General features: G+C 55.3%; 4 protein-coding genes across 4 annotated transcripts; all 4 read right to left on the reverse strand.

Annotated features, from left to right (window-relative positions):
- Positions 1–840: 840 nt before the first annotated feature.
- On the reverse strand, positions 841–2,026 carry TRAVEDRAFT_20142 (uncharacterized protein; the record flags this gene model as incomplete). Its single annotated transcript, XM_008038996.1, has 7 exons — positions 841–886; positions 942–1,021; positions 1,083–1,233; positions 1,307–1,423; positions 1,480–1,562; positions 1,614–1,820; positions 1,880–2,026. The coding sequence occupies 7 exons, from the start codon at positions 2,024–2,026 to the stop codon at positions 841–843; spliced, it is 831 nt and encodes a 276-aa protein (XP_008037187.1).
- Positions 2,027–2,729: 703 nt separating this feature from the next.
- TRAVEDRAFT_47167 (uncharacterized protein) lies at positions 2,730–5,292 on the reverse strand (the record flags this gene model as incomplete). Its single annotated transcript, XM_008039293.1, has 9 exons — positions 2,730–2,907; positions 2,970–3,175; positions 3,249–4,170; positions 4,226–4,296; positions 4,354–4,504; positions 4,575–4,691; positions 4,748–4,830; positions 4,894–5,097; positions 5,158–5,292. 9 exons carry the CDS (start codon positions 5,290–5,292, stop codon positions 2,730–2,732), a joined length of 2,067 nt encoding a protein of 688 aa, XP_008037484.1.
- Positions 5,293–5,672: 380 nt separating this feature from the next.
- On the reverse strand, positions 5,673–6,841 carry TRAVEDRAFT_122099 (S-adenosyl-L-methionine-dependent methyltransferase; the record flags this gene model as incomplete). Its single annotated transcript, XM_008039844.1, has 3 exons — positions 5,673–6,223; positions 6,284–6,475; positions 6,529–6,841. 3 exons carry the CDS (start codon positions 6,839–6,841, stop codon positions 5,673–5,675), a joined length of 1,056 nt encoding a protein of 351 aa, XP_008038035.1.
- Positions 6,842–12,689: 5,848 nt separating this feature from the next.
- Positions 12,690–15,282, reverse strand: TRAVEDRAFT_47169 (uncharacterized protein; the record flags this gene model as incomplete). The annotated part of the gene is made up of 10 exons (XM_008039294.1): positions 12,690–12,834; positions 12,905–13,119; positions 13,193–14,013; positions 14,050–14,077; positions 14,128–14,197; positions 14,265–14,353; positions 14,414–14,639; positions 14,698–14,774; positions 14,825–15,022; positions 15,091–15,282. The coding sequence occupies 10 exons, from the start codon at positions 15,280–15,282 to the stop codon at positions 12,690–12,692; spliced, it is 2,061 nt and encodes a 686-aa protein (XP_008037485.1).
- Between the last annotated feature and the right edge of the window lie 812 nt (positions 15,283–16,094).

Consider the following 16,094-nt stretch of genomic DNA (forward strand, 5'->3'; position numbering starts at 1 on the left):
CAACACCGCTCGCGCGCTGGCCCGGCGGAGCGGGTGCAGTGCGTACAGAAACCGACGGCGCCCGCCGCCCAGTGCGAGGCTGGCTGTGATTCCCGGCGGACTGGGGAAGTTGGGATCACCCTGCAGGCTGAATCATCACGGACGCGGGCGTGCTCCGTCCCGCGCGGAGATGGGTCCCGGGCGTGCGTATTCCGTGCCCCGGCGGCGTCCACACGGACCCATACTGGGGCTTGGGGGATCTGGCTCTGGGCGGGCGCGGGCGCAGGCGCGGGCGCGGGCGCGGGCAGGCACCGGGAGCAGTGGGCCAGGCGGCTGCGACAGGCGACGGGCGCCGGGCTGGATATGGGCAGCGTGAGGGAGCCTGGAGGAGGGCGGCGGGCGTCGGATCTCCCGGTCGCCGCGCGCACTGTGCTGACAAAGGAGGAGATGATCAGCGGTGCTTTTGGTATTGGCGTTGCTCTGTCGCTGTGTAAAAGAACCATGGGAGCTTGCAATCAAGAGCGCACCGGGCACGCCTGGGGCGCAAGAATAGAGACTTCGTTCAGTGTAGAGCGACTAGAAGGCAAGTGAAATATGCCATCCTCCAAGTCGTAGTGCGGTACCGTCAGATGTGCTAACAGACAAAGCATATCTAACGCAAGAGAATTATATTACATCTCAGAGACGAGCAATCGATTACTTACGCTACGAGATACAACTCTGACCAACGAGTCCGCAACAGCTCCGCGAAGAAATACATATGTCCGTTCATTCAGATTATCCTACGACTCCGGCTGCTCCTCTGTGCCTGGACGAGTTGTCCAATTGAGATAGACGATCCTTCAGCAAGCTCAGATGAGCTCACGTCACTTGCCTCCGCGTCGACTTCGCCTTCGAGCTACTGGCACTGGTAGCCGCGCGCGGGGTCAGTAGCAGCGCGACGGAAACGACATGGGACGCACTTAGCACGACGCATCTCCCGGTCCTGGCTGCGCTTCATGATGCGGCGAAGTTCCAACCATATGTCCAACCCTCGCGAATACTGGAGGGGGGCAAGAGGACATCAGAAATGTGTGTCAGTGAAGAAAGGTGCTCGTCATTACATTCTGTTGACTTTCGAAGTCGTCCTTCATTGCGTTGACGAAAGTCTCCATAGCGTCGTTGGATCCGGCTGACCCGAGTTCCTTGAAGCGTTCGACCACCCGGGTTACGTCGCGCCGCAAGAGAAGATTTTTCTTCTCATTTGTCTTGTCGCTATATATCAGAAGGATGGTTCAATGTGAGTGTCAGCCCCGATGCTACGATGATGGCAGCGTAGTGCACGTACTTGGAAGGATCTAGGACGAAGAAATACTGCGCGAGAGTCGCATGTTCAAGTACGTTCTCGCTGATGTCGCTATTGAGCGACTGCATTTGTTTCGCAGCGTCGCCGTACCACACGATCCTGCATTTAACGCTCATAAGACTTTCCCGGCGTGACACTCCACTGGATAGACTTACGCGGCCGACCCGTATCGCAGGCACGCGGGACACATACGAACCACCCATTTACGGAGAATTTCTGCCCCGGGAGCGCCGCAATTCTGCGAAGAGATTAGACATGTGGGGAATGGACGAGGCGGGCATGCACGTACGGAGCAATGCGTAGAGCACGCGAGGTGAACGTATGCGGGAATCTTCAAGAACGGAGGTGGTGGCTGGTGAAGCGATGGCTGATGTCCGTTCTTCTTGATTACGGCCTTCCATAGAGTTTCTGCATCCTTGGACCAGAGACACGAGCGTAGATTCTTGCATGCCTGGGATAAGTTGTAAAGGTCTTGAAGATGCATCTCAAGCGCAATCTGTCCATAAATGTCAGCGGTCATCTCGGATGGAACAAAAAGACCTCGAATTTACATACAATTCTAATTACATCGAAGGGTAACCCCCACAAAACTGGTCTAGCAGCCAAGACCGGGGCTACCTCGTGAGAGGGAAGAGCACCCAAATCTTTGTGCCCCTCGTTGGCGTGGGCCACTTTTCTTTTCTTTATCGGAGGCATAGCCATGCTAGTTCTCGTAAGAAAACCCGGAGGGATGGTCGGAGAGAGAAAGGTCTTGAGCGAACCTGTAAGCCAACACGTTGGGTTTATATGCGTTGTGCGCGTCAACGCCGAGGTGGCTAAAATCCCGGACAATCCCGGATATATTGGCCCGTGTCGGAACGCGTTAACCGTCCCATTGTCCTAACCTTACGCACATAACCGATACCACCCAACAAAATGTTGCATTTTTCTGCGTTCAGCTAGGCTATCATGCATTTCGGCGAGTCCATCCACGAGGCAACGGAGGCCCCCATGACCGGGACTGTTTAAAGCTGGAAAGATGCTTCAGGGTTATGATTACTACAGGTACAAGGATACGCTTACGGTTCTTTCTGACCACCCAGGTTTCAAAGTCTGCCGGCCGACAGACTCTCGCGAACATGGATTGGACGAGGTTTCGATGAGTCGGAGAGCTCCGCGTTGACGCCCTACGTCGCAGTCTTTCCTCTGTGGACGTTAACGTCTGGAGCTTCCGATTGTGAGTAGCCGTGCCATGGACACAACGATATCATTACGGCCTCCGGAGAGGGGCACTTGACTCTTGCACAACAAATACAACACCTATCCGTACGATGTCCATGTCCCTGGCTTCCTGCGTCCTGCGTGGCTTTCCAAATCCCTGCCCTTTGAGACCAGTCGCTCTTCAGCACATCCAGACTTGCCGGGCTCACTCGGAGTCCGATTCGACTTCGGTTTCGACATTGTTTGCATAATCCACATAGCGGCGCTCGTGCTCGTCACAAAGCGGGCTTTTGATACAGCGACCCCTGCTCTTGTGCGTCTTCAATGGATGAGCATATATCGTGCCGTCGCGAATGGCTTGGTTGGAATCTGCGAGACTATGCCTATACAGACCATTGGCGTTAGTACGCCGAAGTACATTGGAAGTAGAAATGAGGGCACATACCGCGACTCGAGATGCTGCTTCATACCCTTGCCGAATGAGTCGAATGACGGACACAACGAGCAGGCCCAGTATGTTCCGGGGTCACACACGCGATCGCGCTGCGCATCGAACTGCTCGATGGCGACCAACACGCTTGCTTGGTCGACGCGCTCCCACCGGGCTCCGACCTCCGCATTGTTGACAGCGTGCCCGTATGCATGTTCGAACTTGTGGAGCAAGGAGTAGGCGTAGGCATCAGTGAGTACGTAAATCATATGGTATCGCAATCAGAGGACTCACCGCGGCTACCCAGTCGTATACGTACCTCATGCTCTTGTGCGACTGTCTGCATTGGACGCACCGCAGCCAACCGCCGCATGCCTTCAGATCGTCGACGGTCGCCCGCCCTGGGTCGAGGCCGAGTGCAGAGACGATCCCGCGCATGACCTGCGTAGCCGTGCCCGCCGCGGGGCCGTCCTCGAGGAAGCTGGCGTCGAAGGGCGCCTTGTGCTGGGTCCAACCGTTTCTCTGTTCCAGCTCCGCGAGCTCGCCGTACGAGAGATCTACTCGCGCGATGCTGCGTGCGTAGCCATCCTCCTCTGCGTATGGCAGTCTAGTGGCCGTGCGACGAAAACATGTATGGCCGAGCACCGAGGGGTAATGCATAGGACTGACGTGTCGACCGGCCTTGCGAGGATCCGCGTGGTTACGTGTATGTTCAGGGCATGCGAAGGCAGCAACAGCTAAGTTGAGAGGGTCGATGTCAGAGGGAACGTGTCCGATGTGCCGGCGAACGTAGTGCGTCAGTTGCTCCCTAACTTCAATGTCCCACGTCTGCACCAACCCTGGGATGATGGCAGCGAAGTGATCGGGGGTGACGACTTCTGGGTGGGGGAGTTCCAAGATGGCGCGACACTCGGGCACGAATACGAGGTCAATCGCCTGCGGACGGATATCCATCTCCGAGGTCCGCGGAAGTTGGATGCAGTATGCGACGATAGCTGCCTCGAGTGCGACTATACGGGAACGGAGCACAGCGCGGGGTTCTTCATAATGCAGTTCCGGGCGCGTCCTGGGAAGTAGGATATCCTCCACTGGGCACTCGCCGTTTCGTTCCACACCATGGCGCACATAGTCGAGGTTCCTTATGGCGCATTTGCCGTAGGCGCCCAAGTAATCCAGCTCCTTGCCCCAGCCATTCTGGCGCAGACGCACAAGCGTCCTAGTAACACATAGCAAGATTAGCGACAACGAGATGGCAACGATGAAAGACGCACTCGGCGAAGCGTTTCCTTCGATCCTCCTTAAGTTGTGCCTTGCGGAGCGCGTCGTGGTACCTTCGAGAGCACTGCACGGCCAGAGGACATCAGGAGCAGTATATATCAAAGGATGCGCATGTCCTTACATCGAGTTGGTATCTGCAGACGTCCTTCAGGGTGTTGGTGATACCTTCTATACCTTGCTTAGATTCGGGTGCGCCGAGTTCCTTGAATCGTTGGACCATCAGGTCTACGTCGCGCCGAAGGACCCGGTTTTTCTCCTCATCAGTCTTGTCGCTAGAAGTGACACAGATACTCCGTGAGTTACGAATCAATCTCGGCGAGGCGCTGGTGGCACTACACTCACTCGGAAGGATCTTGAACGATGAAATACTGTGAAAGAGTCGTATGTCCGAGAACGGCGTCGCTGAGGTCGCGACTGAGCGACTGGATCTGCTTAGCAGCATCGCCGTACCAGATGGTCCTGCAATTACGGTGCATGAGATTTGCTCGACGTCGTGATGATTTAAATGGACTTACACGCCTGACTCGTTTCGCAAGCATACAGAACATGCACGAGCCATGTATGGGCAGAAGATATCTGCCCCAGCCGCCCCGCAGTTCTATACAGGTGAAATGAGAGAGGTGAGATGCTGTGCAGATAGACAAGGCATGACGGGACGCACATAACAATGTGATGAAAGCAAAAAGTGCATGTACTCAGGGACCTTCAGAAAGGGCGGCAGCGGGGGGACACAAGAACCGTGCGCCTTCGCCTTTATCACGTCCGTCCATATGAACGTTGCGCTCCTGCACCAAAGACGGACACGCATGTCCTTGCACGTCTGCGATAAGTGATATAGGTCCGCGAGAGTCATTTCGAGGGCGATCTGTCCGTAAGTGTCAGCGGGCATCCTGTTTTGGAACGAGAGCATGTCGCATCGACGCACCAGTCGAAGTATCTCCGCAGGCATTCCCCATAATACCGGTCCGGCGGCCAAAACTAACGCGGAAGGATCAAGTGGACTCGAGACCTCGTGTATCTCATCGGGGTGACCAGACTTGAACTTCTTTCGGGGAGGCATGGGCGCGAAAGAGAGAAAGTAGACGCAAAGGAGCAGAAGAGAAACAGTAAGTGAGACGCTGGGCGCGTTGGGCCTTATAGCCGTTTCCGAGGTGGCTAAACTTGCGGGACAATGGTGGGAAGGGTTAGCACTCCGCACTAGCCACACATTAGCCGCCCGCAGTGTCCTACCCCCACCCATGCAAATCTATGAGCGAGGCCGAGACAGTAGGTTTGAAGGGCGTACGCAAAGCCGAAGATGCAGAGGCACCCAATACATAGACAATGAAGCACGATACATACAGCTACAAGCGAGATGAGCGAGTCAGCATTATCATACGCATATGGCACGGACGTGCTTACTAGCAAATATCCACATGCGAGTGATACCACTGGAAGCGGCTACGTCTCGAACATGGCCTCTTGCCCAGCAACCAGACCGCCAAAATAGCAGGTGAGCGCCTTCAGCTTCGTACCCATCCATTCCTCCTCCACCTCGACCTTTTCCAACGGGAACGCACTGCCGGTGCCATCCCCGGAGTTCTCTGCCACGAGCTGCGAGATTTCGTCTAGATTTGTGTTTCGAGGTAAAAAGTACGCGATGTTCTTGCTTATTCCCCTTGCGACGTGGAAGAGGTCGCGGCCGTGTATTGGACCGACGCTCGACAAGCTGAACTCTGCATGAACGCCCTCGGCATCCTCTGATGACGGCAAAATGGGAGTTGACGCAGCAGCTTGTGATTTCGAAGGGGAGCCCGCGATGTACGATGGGCCTCCCCACGGAGGACTGAGGAACACAACATCAATCTTACGTCGCTGGGAGCCGTTTTGCAGTGTTCGCGCGAAGGATAGGAAATCTCCCAGAATGAACTCGATGCGGTCTTGCACACCGTAGAGTGCGGCGTTATGACGAGCAAGCGCGAGCCGTACTGGCGATATATCCATCGCAATTACTGGAGGCGGATCCACTACTGTCAGGTGCAAAACGGCAGAATAGGGTTTGTTCCTCGTACCTCTTTCGCAGGTGCGCGCAAACGCGATCGCATTCCCTCCCACGCCGCAGAACGCGTCCAAGATGACACCGCACCTGCACCGCTCCGCAATCTGGTCTGCAACGCGCTCTGGCGTGACGCTATACCAGCCCTCCTCATCGAGCAGGCACCCGGACTCGTACATGGAGAAATAACGTTCCCGTTGAAAGAAGTCTGGAACGGAGGATGTCAACTTGAAGCCATCTAAGAGGTCGCAGAGGTCTTACATTTCTGCAGATGTTCAGGGACCTGAGATGCCTCCGTGTAAAACGGCGCGAGGCCCGTCGCGTCGTACCTCTCCAGACCTTCGCCCAGGAGTCCCGCTTGTAGCCTCGCTTTCTTCACCGGCCGCACGTCCGGCACTGTTTCCGTCTCGCATTCCGCAACCGCGATAGCCACAGTTCCAGAGCGTCGCACCTCGAGCTGCGAGGGACTACTAGTTTTGGTGCTGGACTCAGCAGAGGACTCCGATTTTGCTGCCTCAGCGAGAAAGCGAGACAAGCCGCTGATGCCGCTGATGTTGTTCTTCCTTTTCCCCATCAAATGAGAAACCAAGAGAGTAGTCGTTATAGAGGATGTAAAGCAAGAAGAAGATGCAGGCGAGGAGGAGCGAATTCGCCTTGTCCGTGAACCGGATGGAATTAAGCGCTCATAAATAGCGCCGCAGCTTTTACGGCGCTTCGCGATCCCCTACTGCTTGAACCTCGACTACGCCATGAGCAACGGTACTGCGAAATTAGCTCTACAAAACAGCACGCTCTAGCTAACATGATATAGGCCTGAATACATAACGATCTCTCTGTACGCCATAGGTCCGTTCATGTCGCTCGTATTGGAGAAACCTACCAGTAACGACCTAGGTCGGGGAACATAGCAAATCCGTCGACGGGCCAGGTGTCTAGTGTTCTTGTAAAGAACCTAGCACGCCCAGCCATGCTTTGTTACAAGGTCCGTCTCTTTCAACACTCTCGGGGTTCAGACATTGGCCGTTGTGCGACCGCAAGAATGAGGTGCGTGACTTGACTGCGTCGAGGCGGGGGAAGACGCGACGTATGACCTGAGCACACCTTTGCACGTCCCCGATGGCCGCGCGGCAGATGACCAGCTCCTTCAGGCAACGGCCTTGCGATTGTTCATCGCCTCCAGCGGTATCGCAGTCCATCCTGGGCGGGACATAAATGTGCGGGATGTGCAGCACTTGTAGCTGAGGACAACGCTCGGAGAAGGTGCCAAGGGAACGCAGAGTGATATTGGCGGGGTAGAGGTGAGGAGCATCAGGGTCGATGTGCAGGATCTTGATGAAGCAGATCTTAAGACGCACGAGCATAGACCATGCCTCCGCGAACGCCTCCAAAACCGCATCCGAAAGGCTGATCTCGCTCAAGTCGAAGCATATCGTCAGCACCGTGAGCTGGCGGAGAGCGAACAGCGGGTGCACCACGGTGAGGAGTATGTCAGCGGCGTGCTCCGAGTTGTCAGGAGCTTCGGGCAAGTCGAGTATGCCCGGGGTGAAGTCCAAACACCGCAGCTGGGGAGTGGATTGCGCAATGGTAGAGCACAGAGTGTGCATATCCTCCCAGTTGAAGAAGTCGTACAGGTTTGTGAAGTCGATGGTCAGCTCGCGGAGGTGGGGCGAAGAGCACCTCGCGAGGAGCCATGTCGTGTCATCGCCTCTGCCGCAGTCGATAATTTGCAGCGTAAGCAGGGAGTGAAACCCCGTGAAGTCGAGATGGGGGCCCGTGTTGGTCTCAACCAGGAGGTGTTCGAGTGCGGGCAGGTTCGCCGCTACTCGAAGAGCGTCCGGGCGCGGATACCAATCCATAGCAACATCCCCCACTTCCTCCACCTCAACCTGGAGAGTTTTAAGCTGCTGTATTGCCTCGGGGGGAAATCGTGTCAAGAGATCTCTTCTGCAGCTATTCAGCCTTAGCTCGGTGAGATCGGGGGCATTTGCGAACATGTGTTGCATGGTCAGGGCGAGAGAACGGATTTCTTCTCCATGTGGGTCCCAAATCCCGACATTGTAAAGAGACAGCGATTGTAGTTGAGGAGACGCCAGGAGTCGGAGGTCGTCGCACGCCGGAGTAGGCTGCCATTCCACAATCCTTCGCAGGGAGGGTAATAGAGGACAGGCGTCACCGCATAGACGAGCAAGATACGACCAAGTCTCGTCTGCGATGGGCGAACGACTCCAAGAAAGATGCTCCATAGACAGAGTGCGGACCACGGCAGCGCGATCGCGGAAGCGTGCCCAAGCTTCTGGGCTGACAGGCTCTGTAAGACGCTGTGCGAAGGTGGAGAAATTGGGTCAGAAAGTGGTGCTAGTGGGAGTGGCGATGAGTATACGTACCGCAGCATCTATGTCGGAACGCGGATTGTGTTCATGATTAGCTTGATACAATCCATCGAGCTCCGGGAGTAACCGCAGAAGCGGGCACAGTGACGGGAGTCTGGCCCAGAGTACTTTGTTGGCGGAGATATGGAGTGTCTTGGAGACCCGGCACAGTGCTGCAATAGTCCGTCGCTCTTCTCTGGATTCGCACTCCTTTCCTGGCGCAAGGCGCTCGATTATCTCTTCTAAAATGTCCGCATTCTGCAGCGCTGCGTGTACTGCGGACATCGTTCTCTTGTGCACGTTTACTAGTACACAGTTCTGGCGCGGAGTCTGTCAGCAGCAGCCCAGGAAATTCGTTGTGATACTAACCATAGAATTCGTGAGATGAGGGAAGATGCTGGTGGTTGGAAGTAGACGAATGGAGCGCAAGCGTTGGTATTAGTAGTCGGATCAACTTCAACAAGGCAATAAACGTTGATATCTCCCGGGGCCTGGTCGAAGTGGGAAGGAGTCAGAGGAAAAGGGCGATCGAGCCTGAAAGACCGAGCATCTCAAACACAGAACGTCGAACTCAAAGGGAGATCATTTTAGTACAGTGGCGTTGTCACATCTTTCAAGGAAACAAATATCTTCTCTACCCTGGAGAAGACGAATTACACCGTGCTGTATACGCAACGTTCGTGTAAAAAAAATTCACCTTCAGGGCCTTCTACGAGAGGCCCCTCTTCCGACTCTTCGGATCTAAGCACTCACGTAGTCGAACCATCTCTCGATACCGGCGGCCAGATGTGCTCATAGTCGGATGGAGATAGATCACCCCATCCTTGTCCGCCTGCATTATGTCTGCAATATCATGGCTATTACAACGACGTTAGTAAGGTGGTAGCACTACTTACATGCACGTGGAATTACTCACCTTTCCTCGACATGTTTCGCCATAATGGTGCGCTTCGCGTCAAAAGCCCGGCAGAGCGAACACGACCATAGCGACGTGTCGTATAGGCCTGTTTCAGGTTCGGGCGGGATCAGCCGGAGGACCCGCACTCTCTCCATATCCTCGTCGTCGACTCGTCGCCACCTGGGAGTCGCACTCTCCACATCTCCTGTACGATGACTCTCGTCGTGTCTGTACTGAATTGACAGGGGGGCGTGTAAGCAACGTGAACTGGATGAAAGACGCCAGTAGCGAACAGACTTACTGCGCGCGTCCACGGCATGGCCCAGATGGCGGCCTTCGGGCGTGCTGTCTCGCAAGTTACACAGCGTAACCACACGTCGCTCCGCTCCAAGTCGTCGAACGTCGCCTGCGCCGGATCCAGCCCGAGCGCAGACACAAGACGACGCATGCACTGCATCGCGCAGGCGGCTTTAGAAGGGTCGGCTAGCTCGTTCAGATAGAATGGGGCATCGACGAAAACCGCGTAGTTTGGCTTCTCCCCGAGCCGGCCAAACTCAAACTCACCCCACTTTAAGGAGTGGACAGTCCGGGTGTAGGTGTCCCCTTGATGGAACACCTCCGCATTCTGGAGAATTGCCCCGCGGAAGCAGTCGTTAAAGTGACAGTCGTGTGTGAAGATGGTGGGGTAACGCATGCGCCCTATGTCAATGTAGCACGACTTCTCCTTCTTGAGCTTGAACTGTTGGAACATGTGTTTTGGGAGGGCGGGTCAGCGGCGGTTTCAAGCCGGTGTGCGCGCCGTCTTCATCGATTACATGATTATCGTAGAGTACATAGACACTCCCGAGCGCTATCGAAGTCCCCGCGCGTTTGCGACGCGGGCTCCCTACTCCCCGGAACGACTCGACGACCCCTCGCTCCAACATGAACACCGCAATTGCGAGCGACAGCGGGTCGACGTCGGGGGCGACTTCGCCGAGGTGTGGACGCAGGTACTCCAGGAGCTCCTTGTGGCGGTCCGTGTCCCATTTCTCTGCGAGCGCAGGGATGACCGCGGTGAACTGGTCGAGGGTGACGGTCTCTGATGTGGGCACGTCCACGATCGCGCGACACTCCGGCGTGAAAGCGAAGTCGATATATCGTGGCCGGCAGTCCATCTTGGCGGTCCGCGGGAGCGTCACGTAGTGCGCTTGGATAGCCTGCTCGAGTAACTCGAAGCGCGCGATGAGCGCGGCGCGGAGCTCCTTGTCGAGCCGTTTCTCCCGGGTCTCGTTGAGGAAGCCGTCGAGGGCGGTGAGAACCTTCTTCCACGCTGGAGGAGATCCAGTAAGTACGCAAGCGAGCGCGATACCAGAGATGGTCCTTACATCCTTCAGTCAGTTTGGTTGACAGGCGGATAAGGGGCAGATTGGCCAAAGCCTCCACGCCCTCGTCGCCCAGGGACTCCAATTCCTTTTTCCAGTCGGAGTCTCGCAATCTGACAAGGATACTTCAAAAAGCCATCGTGAGGGCGAACACGTAACCGCTGAGTGTTAGCACGGACGTACGCATCGAATCGTTGTTTCCTAGCATCCCCGAGATGTGCCTTCCTCTCTTCCTCGTGATGTTCCAGCCAGAAGTGAATAGCGTTGGCGTACTGACACCACAAGATTTCAGTGTCATAAGCAAGTCATATGGTTCACTGAAGGGGACGCACCGGCAGACGGGCAGTTGTTTCCGCCTTCATTTGAAAGAACAACGTGTTGGTGTCATTCCTTAGATGACCGGGCAGTGCCTTGTATCGTTCTAAGGCGCGGGTCACGTCGTCCTTCAACAGGCGATTGAATTTTCGATCACGGTAGCGGGCGCTGGAGAGGGAAGACGTGTTGCATGAGTTATGTGATCATAAAGGCCTCGTGTGACTTACGTAGAACGCCGTTGTACATGGAAGATTGCGGTATAGGAGCTATGGGAGAACAAGCTCCGCAAAGCCCAGCCCTTGTCAATCTTACACGCTTCGACCTCAGCGTCTTGATGATTGATAGTCCTACGAAGCATCCTTCAGGTATATCCTCACATGTGCGAGGAGGGAAGCGTCCTACCTTTCCATCAGACAGGATGCGCAAAGACGAATGAAGCAGCCAAATATGATCTTGCGGATGTTCGAGGTCCCGCAGTTCTGCAAATTCCTTAGTATACTGGTTGATCAAGACGGAACGGATAACGTACGTGGCAGTTTGGAGAGTACAAAAGATGAACGAACGCTGGCTCGCTCATCCAAGGGGGCCGATCAGGAATGTTGGGCGTGTTCGCCCGCGCCAGCACCCACAGCCGCTGCTCGAGCTTCTTGTCCAGAAAGAAGGCATGGAACTTCTTGCAAGTGCGCGACAAGTTGTGCAGGTCTGCCAAATCGAGTTGATTGTATATCTGAAAGGGAAACTGTGCGTCAATCGTTGACCAAGAGCTGTAGTCGGGTGGTGCCTACCTCGAACTGGACTTCCAAGGGTAAGTCAGGAAGAGCTTGTAGACGGCCCTTGAAAAAAATCCGCTTCGACGAATCTGGGGCGGTTGTATTAGACTTTGATCCACCTGTAACGGCAGGAGACGCGTTTTTGCCGGCCGCTGCTGCTGCTGCTTGAGTAGTGCTGTCGGCTTTCGTTGCTGCTCTGGTTGTGCGACGAGGAGCGGTCTGCCCAGCGGTGTTCGTCTTCTGCTTCTTGCGAGGGGGCATGGTGAGGTCTTTTCGAGCGAAGATGATGGTGGTTTGGATGAAAGAAAGTCTCGCGACTGACGAACAGAGGGAAATATAACGGGCGTTAAATGTGGTGGCTAAGCCGAGAGATCTGTCGGGGAGATCGACCGTTGCGCACAATGCCAGGCGCGATGCGTCACATCCGCATGCTCTGTGACTTCCCGCGTGGGCTTTTATAGAGGCCCCGCTTCTGCTCTCACCGATCTCAACTTACACTAGTACTGTTGATTTGAGCATATATAGCAACTCCACATTCAAATCCTCGGGATGACCTGGTCAGGGCACGTTCGTGTCTCTTATATAATGTGTGTCATAAGATATACATAAGTAAACGGTAGAACTAAGCGTGAGGAACACCGAACGGGCGGTCGACCAGTCAGGGCATACACCACCCAACCGAATCCTATATCAATGACCGCGCATTTCAATGTGTGCCACTGTCTTGGATGGCCTCTGGCGAGATGCTTTTGCCAAGGGAGACCGAATCTGCGTATACGAAAGACCTGTCGACCTGCGGGTGATAGACGACCCCATCCCGCCTTGCCTGGTATATATCTGGGATGGCATGCCTATTCGAACGATAACATACGCCGTATTAGTAGGACTCTTCGCACGTAAGAACTGCTCAACATGACTCACATCGTTTCCAAATGAGTTGTCATCGCTTCCACGGTCGCATTGAAGGTGGGGCAGAGCGAGCACGCCCATCCATCAAAGCCGAAATCCGCATCCCATGATTCCGCCTCTTTGAATGCGCGCACCTTGATCATATCGTCGTCGTCGGCTTGTTTCCATTCAGGAACCATCCTCGTGCTTGGGCGTCCGGTCGTGACATGTTCCCGCTCATGCATATACTATAGAGCGGAACGTCGGTATCCGTATTCAGCTCAGACTTTCGCACATACCGAGACGCTGGAATTGACTCACCGCGCCTTTCCATGACCTTGCAAAGATCTCGTTATACGGGTGTTTCGTCTCGCACGTTGCGCATCGCAGCCATACATCGCTCTGCACTAAGTCTTCGAATGTTGCCCGCACCGGATCGAGCCCCGACGCAGAGACGATCCGCCGCATTATGTCCACCACCGTACAGGCTCTGTCGTGATCCGCTGTCGTCCTGAGGTACCACGGGACGTAGATATGGAGGTCGTCATAAGGCTTCGACTCGAGTTGTCGTTCAAGTTCATATTCAGTCCAGTGCAGGGACTTCACCGTGCGGGTGTATACGTGGTCCTCAAAGAACATTCTGATGGTGTACCGTCTTGGGCGTCGGAAACAGTCACCGTGAAAACAGCGGTGCTTGAAAGCCGTGGGATACCGCAGGTTCCAGAAATTCCTGAACGGCATTGAAGGGCCGCAGCTGAAGAACGATATCGCTAGACCGAGCGGGTCCACGTCCACAGGAATGTCGCCGAGGTACGGAAGGAGGTAGTCCGTGAGCGCCTTCCTGCAGTCCGCATCCCACTTCTGCGCGAGCGCAGGGATGATGACGGCGAACTGTTCGACTATGACCGTTTCCGACGCGGGCATGTCGAGGATTGCGCGGCACTCGGGCGTGAGCGCAAGGTCAATGTACTGTGGTCGATAGTCCATTCTGGCGGTGCGTGGCAGGGTCACGTAGTGCGCGACCAGAGCCTTCTCGAGGGCGTCGATGCGTGTCTTGAGCAGGATCCGGTATTCCCAGTCTAGACGCCTTTCTTGCACGCCTTTCATGTACTCGTCCAGTGCGATCTTCGCTTTCGGCCATGCTGCCATGCATCCGGTACGTCAGCACAAATGCGTACAGGAAGGGATAGTGCGCAATGCTTGCCTCTGTTGGTCAACTTCGATGCCGGCCGAACGTCGGGCAACTGTGAAAGGACATGCAGTTTCCTAGCGTCCATCAGATCGATCTCCGTCTTCCAGCCCGCCTCTTGCAGTCTGGAAATAATGCTGTAGTACAAGGTTATAGTCAGCGCGGCGAAGCCAGACCACGCTTCTACATGCAAAGAAGACGTACGCTTCGTAACGCCGTTTCCTGATAGCTTCTATGCCTGCCAATCTCTCCTTTTCTTGAGCTTTCATCCAGACGTGCAGATCATGAGCGTACTACTAGGCAGAATACATTGTCAGTAACGCACACTGCAGGAGCCCTTGAAGAGGACATACCGGCAGCGCGGCCCTGTGCGTTGCTCTTGCTTTCTCTGCCAACGCAGCCACAGCCTCCAACGTCACAGGGGTCGGTAGAGCCGCGAATTCCTTGAAAACGCGGTCGACGAAGTCGTCCCGAAAGCGGTACAGCTCGCGATTGCCATTGTCGAAAATGACACGGGAGAGCGTGCCGCTGCTGTCGATCATATCTGCGTCGGATGCAGCCCAGTCAGGCCGCGTGGTCCTGTAGCGTGATGTCTGTTAGGTATGTCCTTGTGTACACAAATAATTCACCGGATTACGTTGAACAGAAGCAATCCCAGCACAAACGAGTGAAACAGTTATATACGATGTCCCGAACCTTCGATTCCCCGCAGTTCTGTAAATGGCTCAGCATACTGCGCGGGTGTGATCGAGCGGATGGCTTACGTGACAATGCGGAGAGTAGAGCAGGTGAGCGAACGCGGGCATGCTCATAAAAGGGGGCCGAACGGGGATGCCGGGCGTGTTCGCAAGCGCGGGCACCCACAGCTTCCTCTCGTTCGCCTTGTCAAGCAAGAAGGCGCGAAAGTTCTTGGACGTGCGCCCCAGATTGAGCAAATCTTTGAGATCCAAGTAGTTGCATATCTGGCAGGGAATTCATGCGTCAATATCTACCCGCCTGCTAGATCGCGCGCACTTGCCTCGAGTTGGACGTCCAGTGAGAGATCCGGGAGAGATTGGAGGCGACCTCGGCGAGAGATTTTCTTCAATCTTCTAGTTTCGGCGACGGACAGTGCTTCACTGGCGGCCTCGATCGCTGCCTTGGTCGTAGGACGGGACACTAGGGCCAATAGGTCCGCGTCCGATTTTCCGGCGTCGATACGCTGTTTCTTGTGGGGAGGCATCATCATGCTGCGTAGGAGGGATGGTGGTGGTTGGATGTCGAGAGAATGGGGAGCCCTCAGCAAGACGAGTAATGATAAATATCATGGCGGGCGTCAAGGTGGTGGCTAAGAGAGGATCGCGGAGTTCGGCCGTCGCGCACAAGGGGAGAACAATGGGACACGCGTGTGTCACATCCGCATGATCTGTGAGTCCGCGCGCAGTGTGATGTGAGCATTGGTAAGCTGCTCCCCGCATCTCTGACTCGCGTTCATCGACGACGGTCCTTTGTGCGTTGAAGCTGGCAATTACCGGCTGTAAACTCGGGGCGTGTAGTACGTCCTCAGAGGGAACACCTGGATGTGTAGGAAACACACACATCGGGAATCGTTTTGGGTTTTATCGGAGGGGCTTAACATGACTGATTCCACTTCGCATCGCTGACGTTCAGTAATCAGCATACAGATGACAACAGCGTCATGTCGCACACGTGAAATCGTGTTGCTGCTAGTAACCTCCTAGGTCGACTTCAAAGACTCTGCATGCGCACGGAGGCTGTGGGGCCCATACCCATACGCGGCATAGGACTTGTCCTCGGACCGATGGAGGTAGACAAGACTATTCCTCCGCTTCCTGCGGGCCCGTAGTGTTGCACCTAGTCCACGGCGGGCAAAGAATCAGCAGGGCACGAACACGCAGACGCAAGTCAGACGTACATGCCATACATGCGATGGGCAATGGGGTCTAGCACCGTGTTGATGTTACATCCCGTGCGCCGAACCCCGATCCCGAACTCCGTCTCCGAGTTCCGAACTCCGTACGTCCGATTATCGCA

Source organism: Trametes versicolor (genome assembly GCF_000271585.1).
Source record: "Trametes versicolor FP-101664 SS1 unplaced genomic scaffold TRAVEscaffold_5, whole genome shotgun sequence".
Lineage (NCBI taxonomy): Eukaryota > Fungi > Basidiomycota > Agaricomycetes > Polyporales > Polyporaceae > Trametes > Trametes versicolor.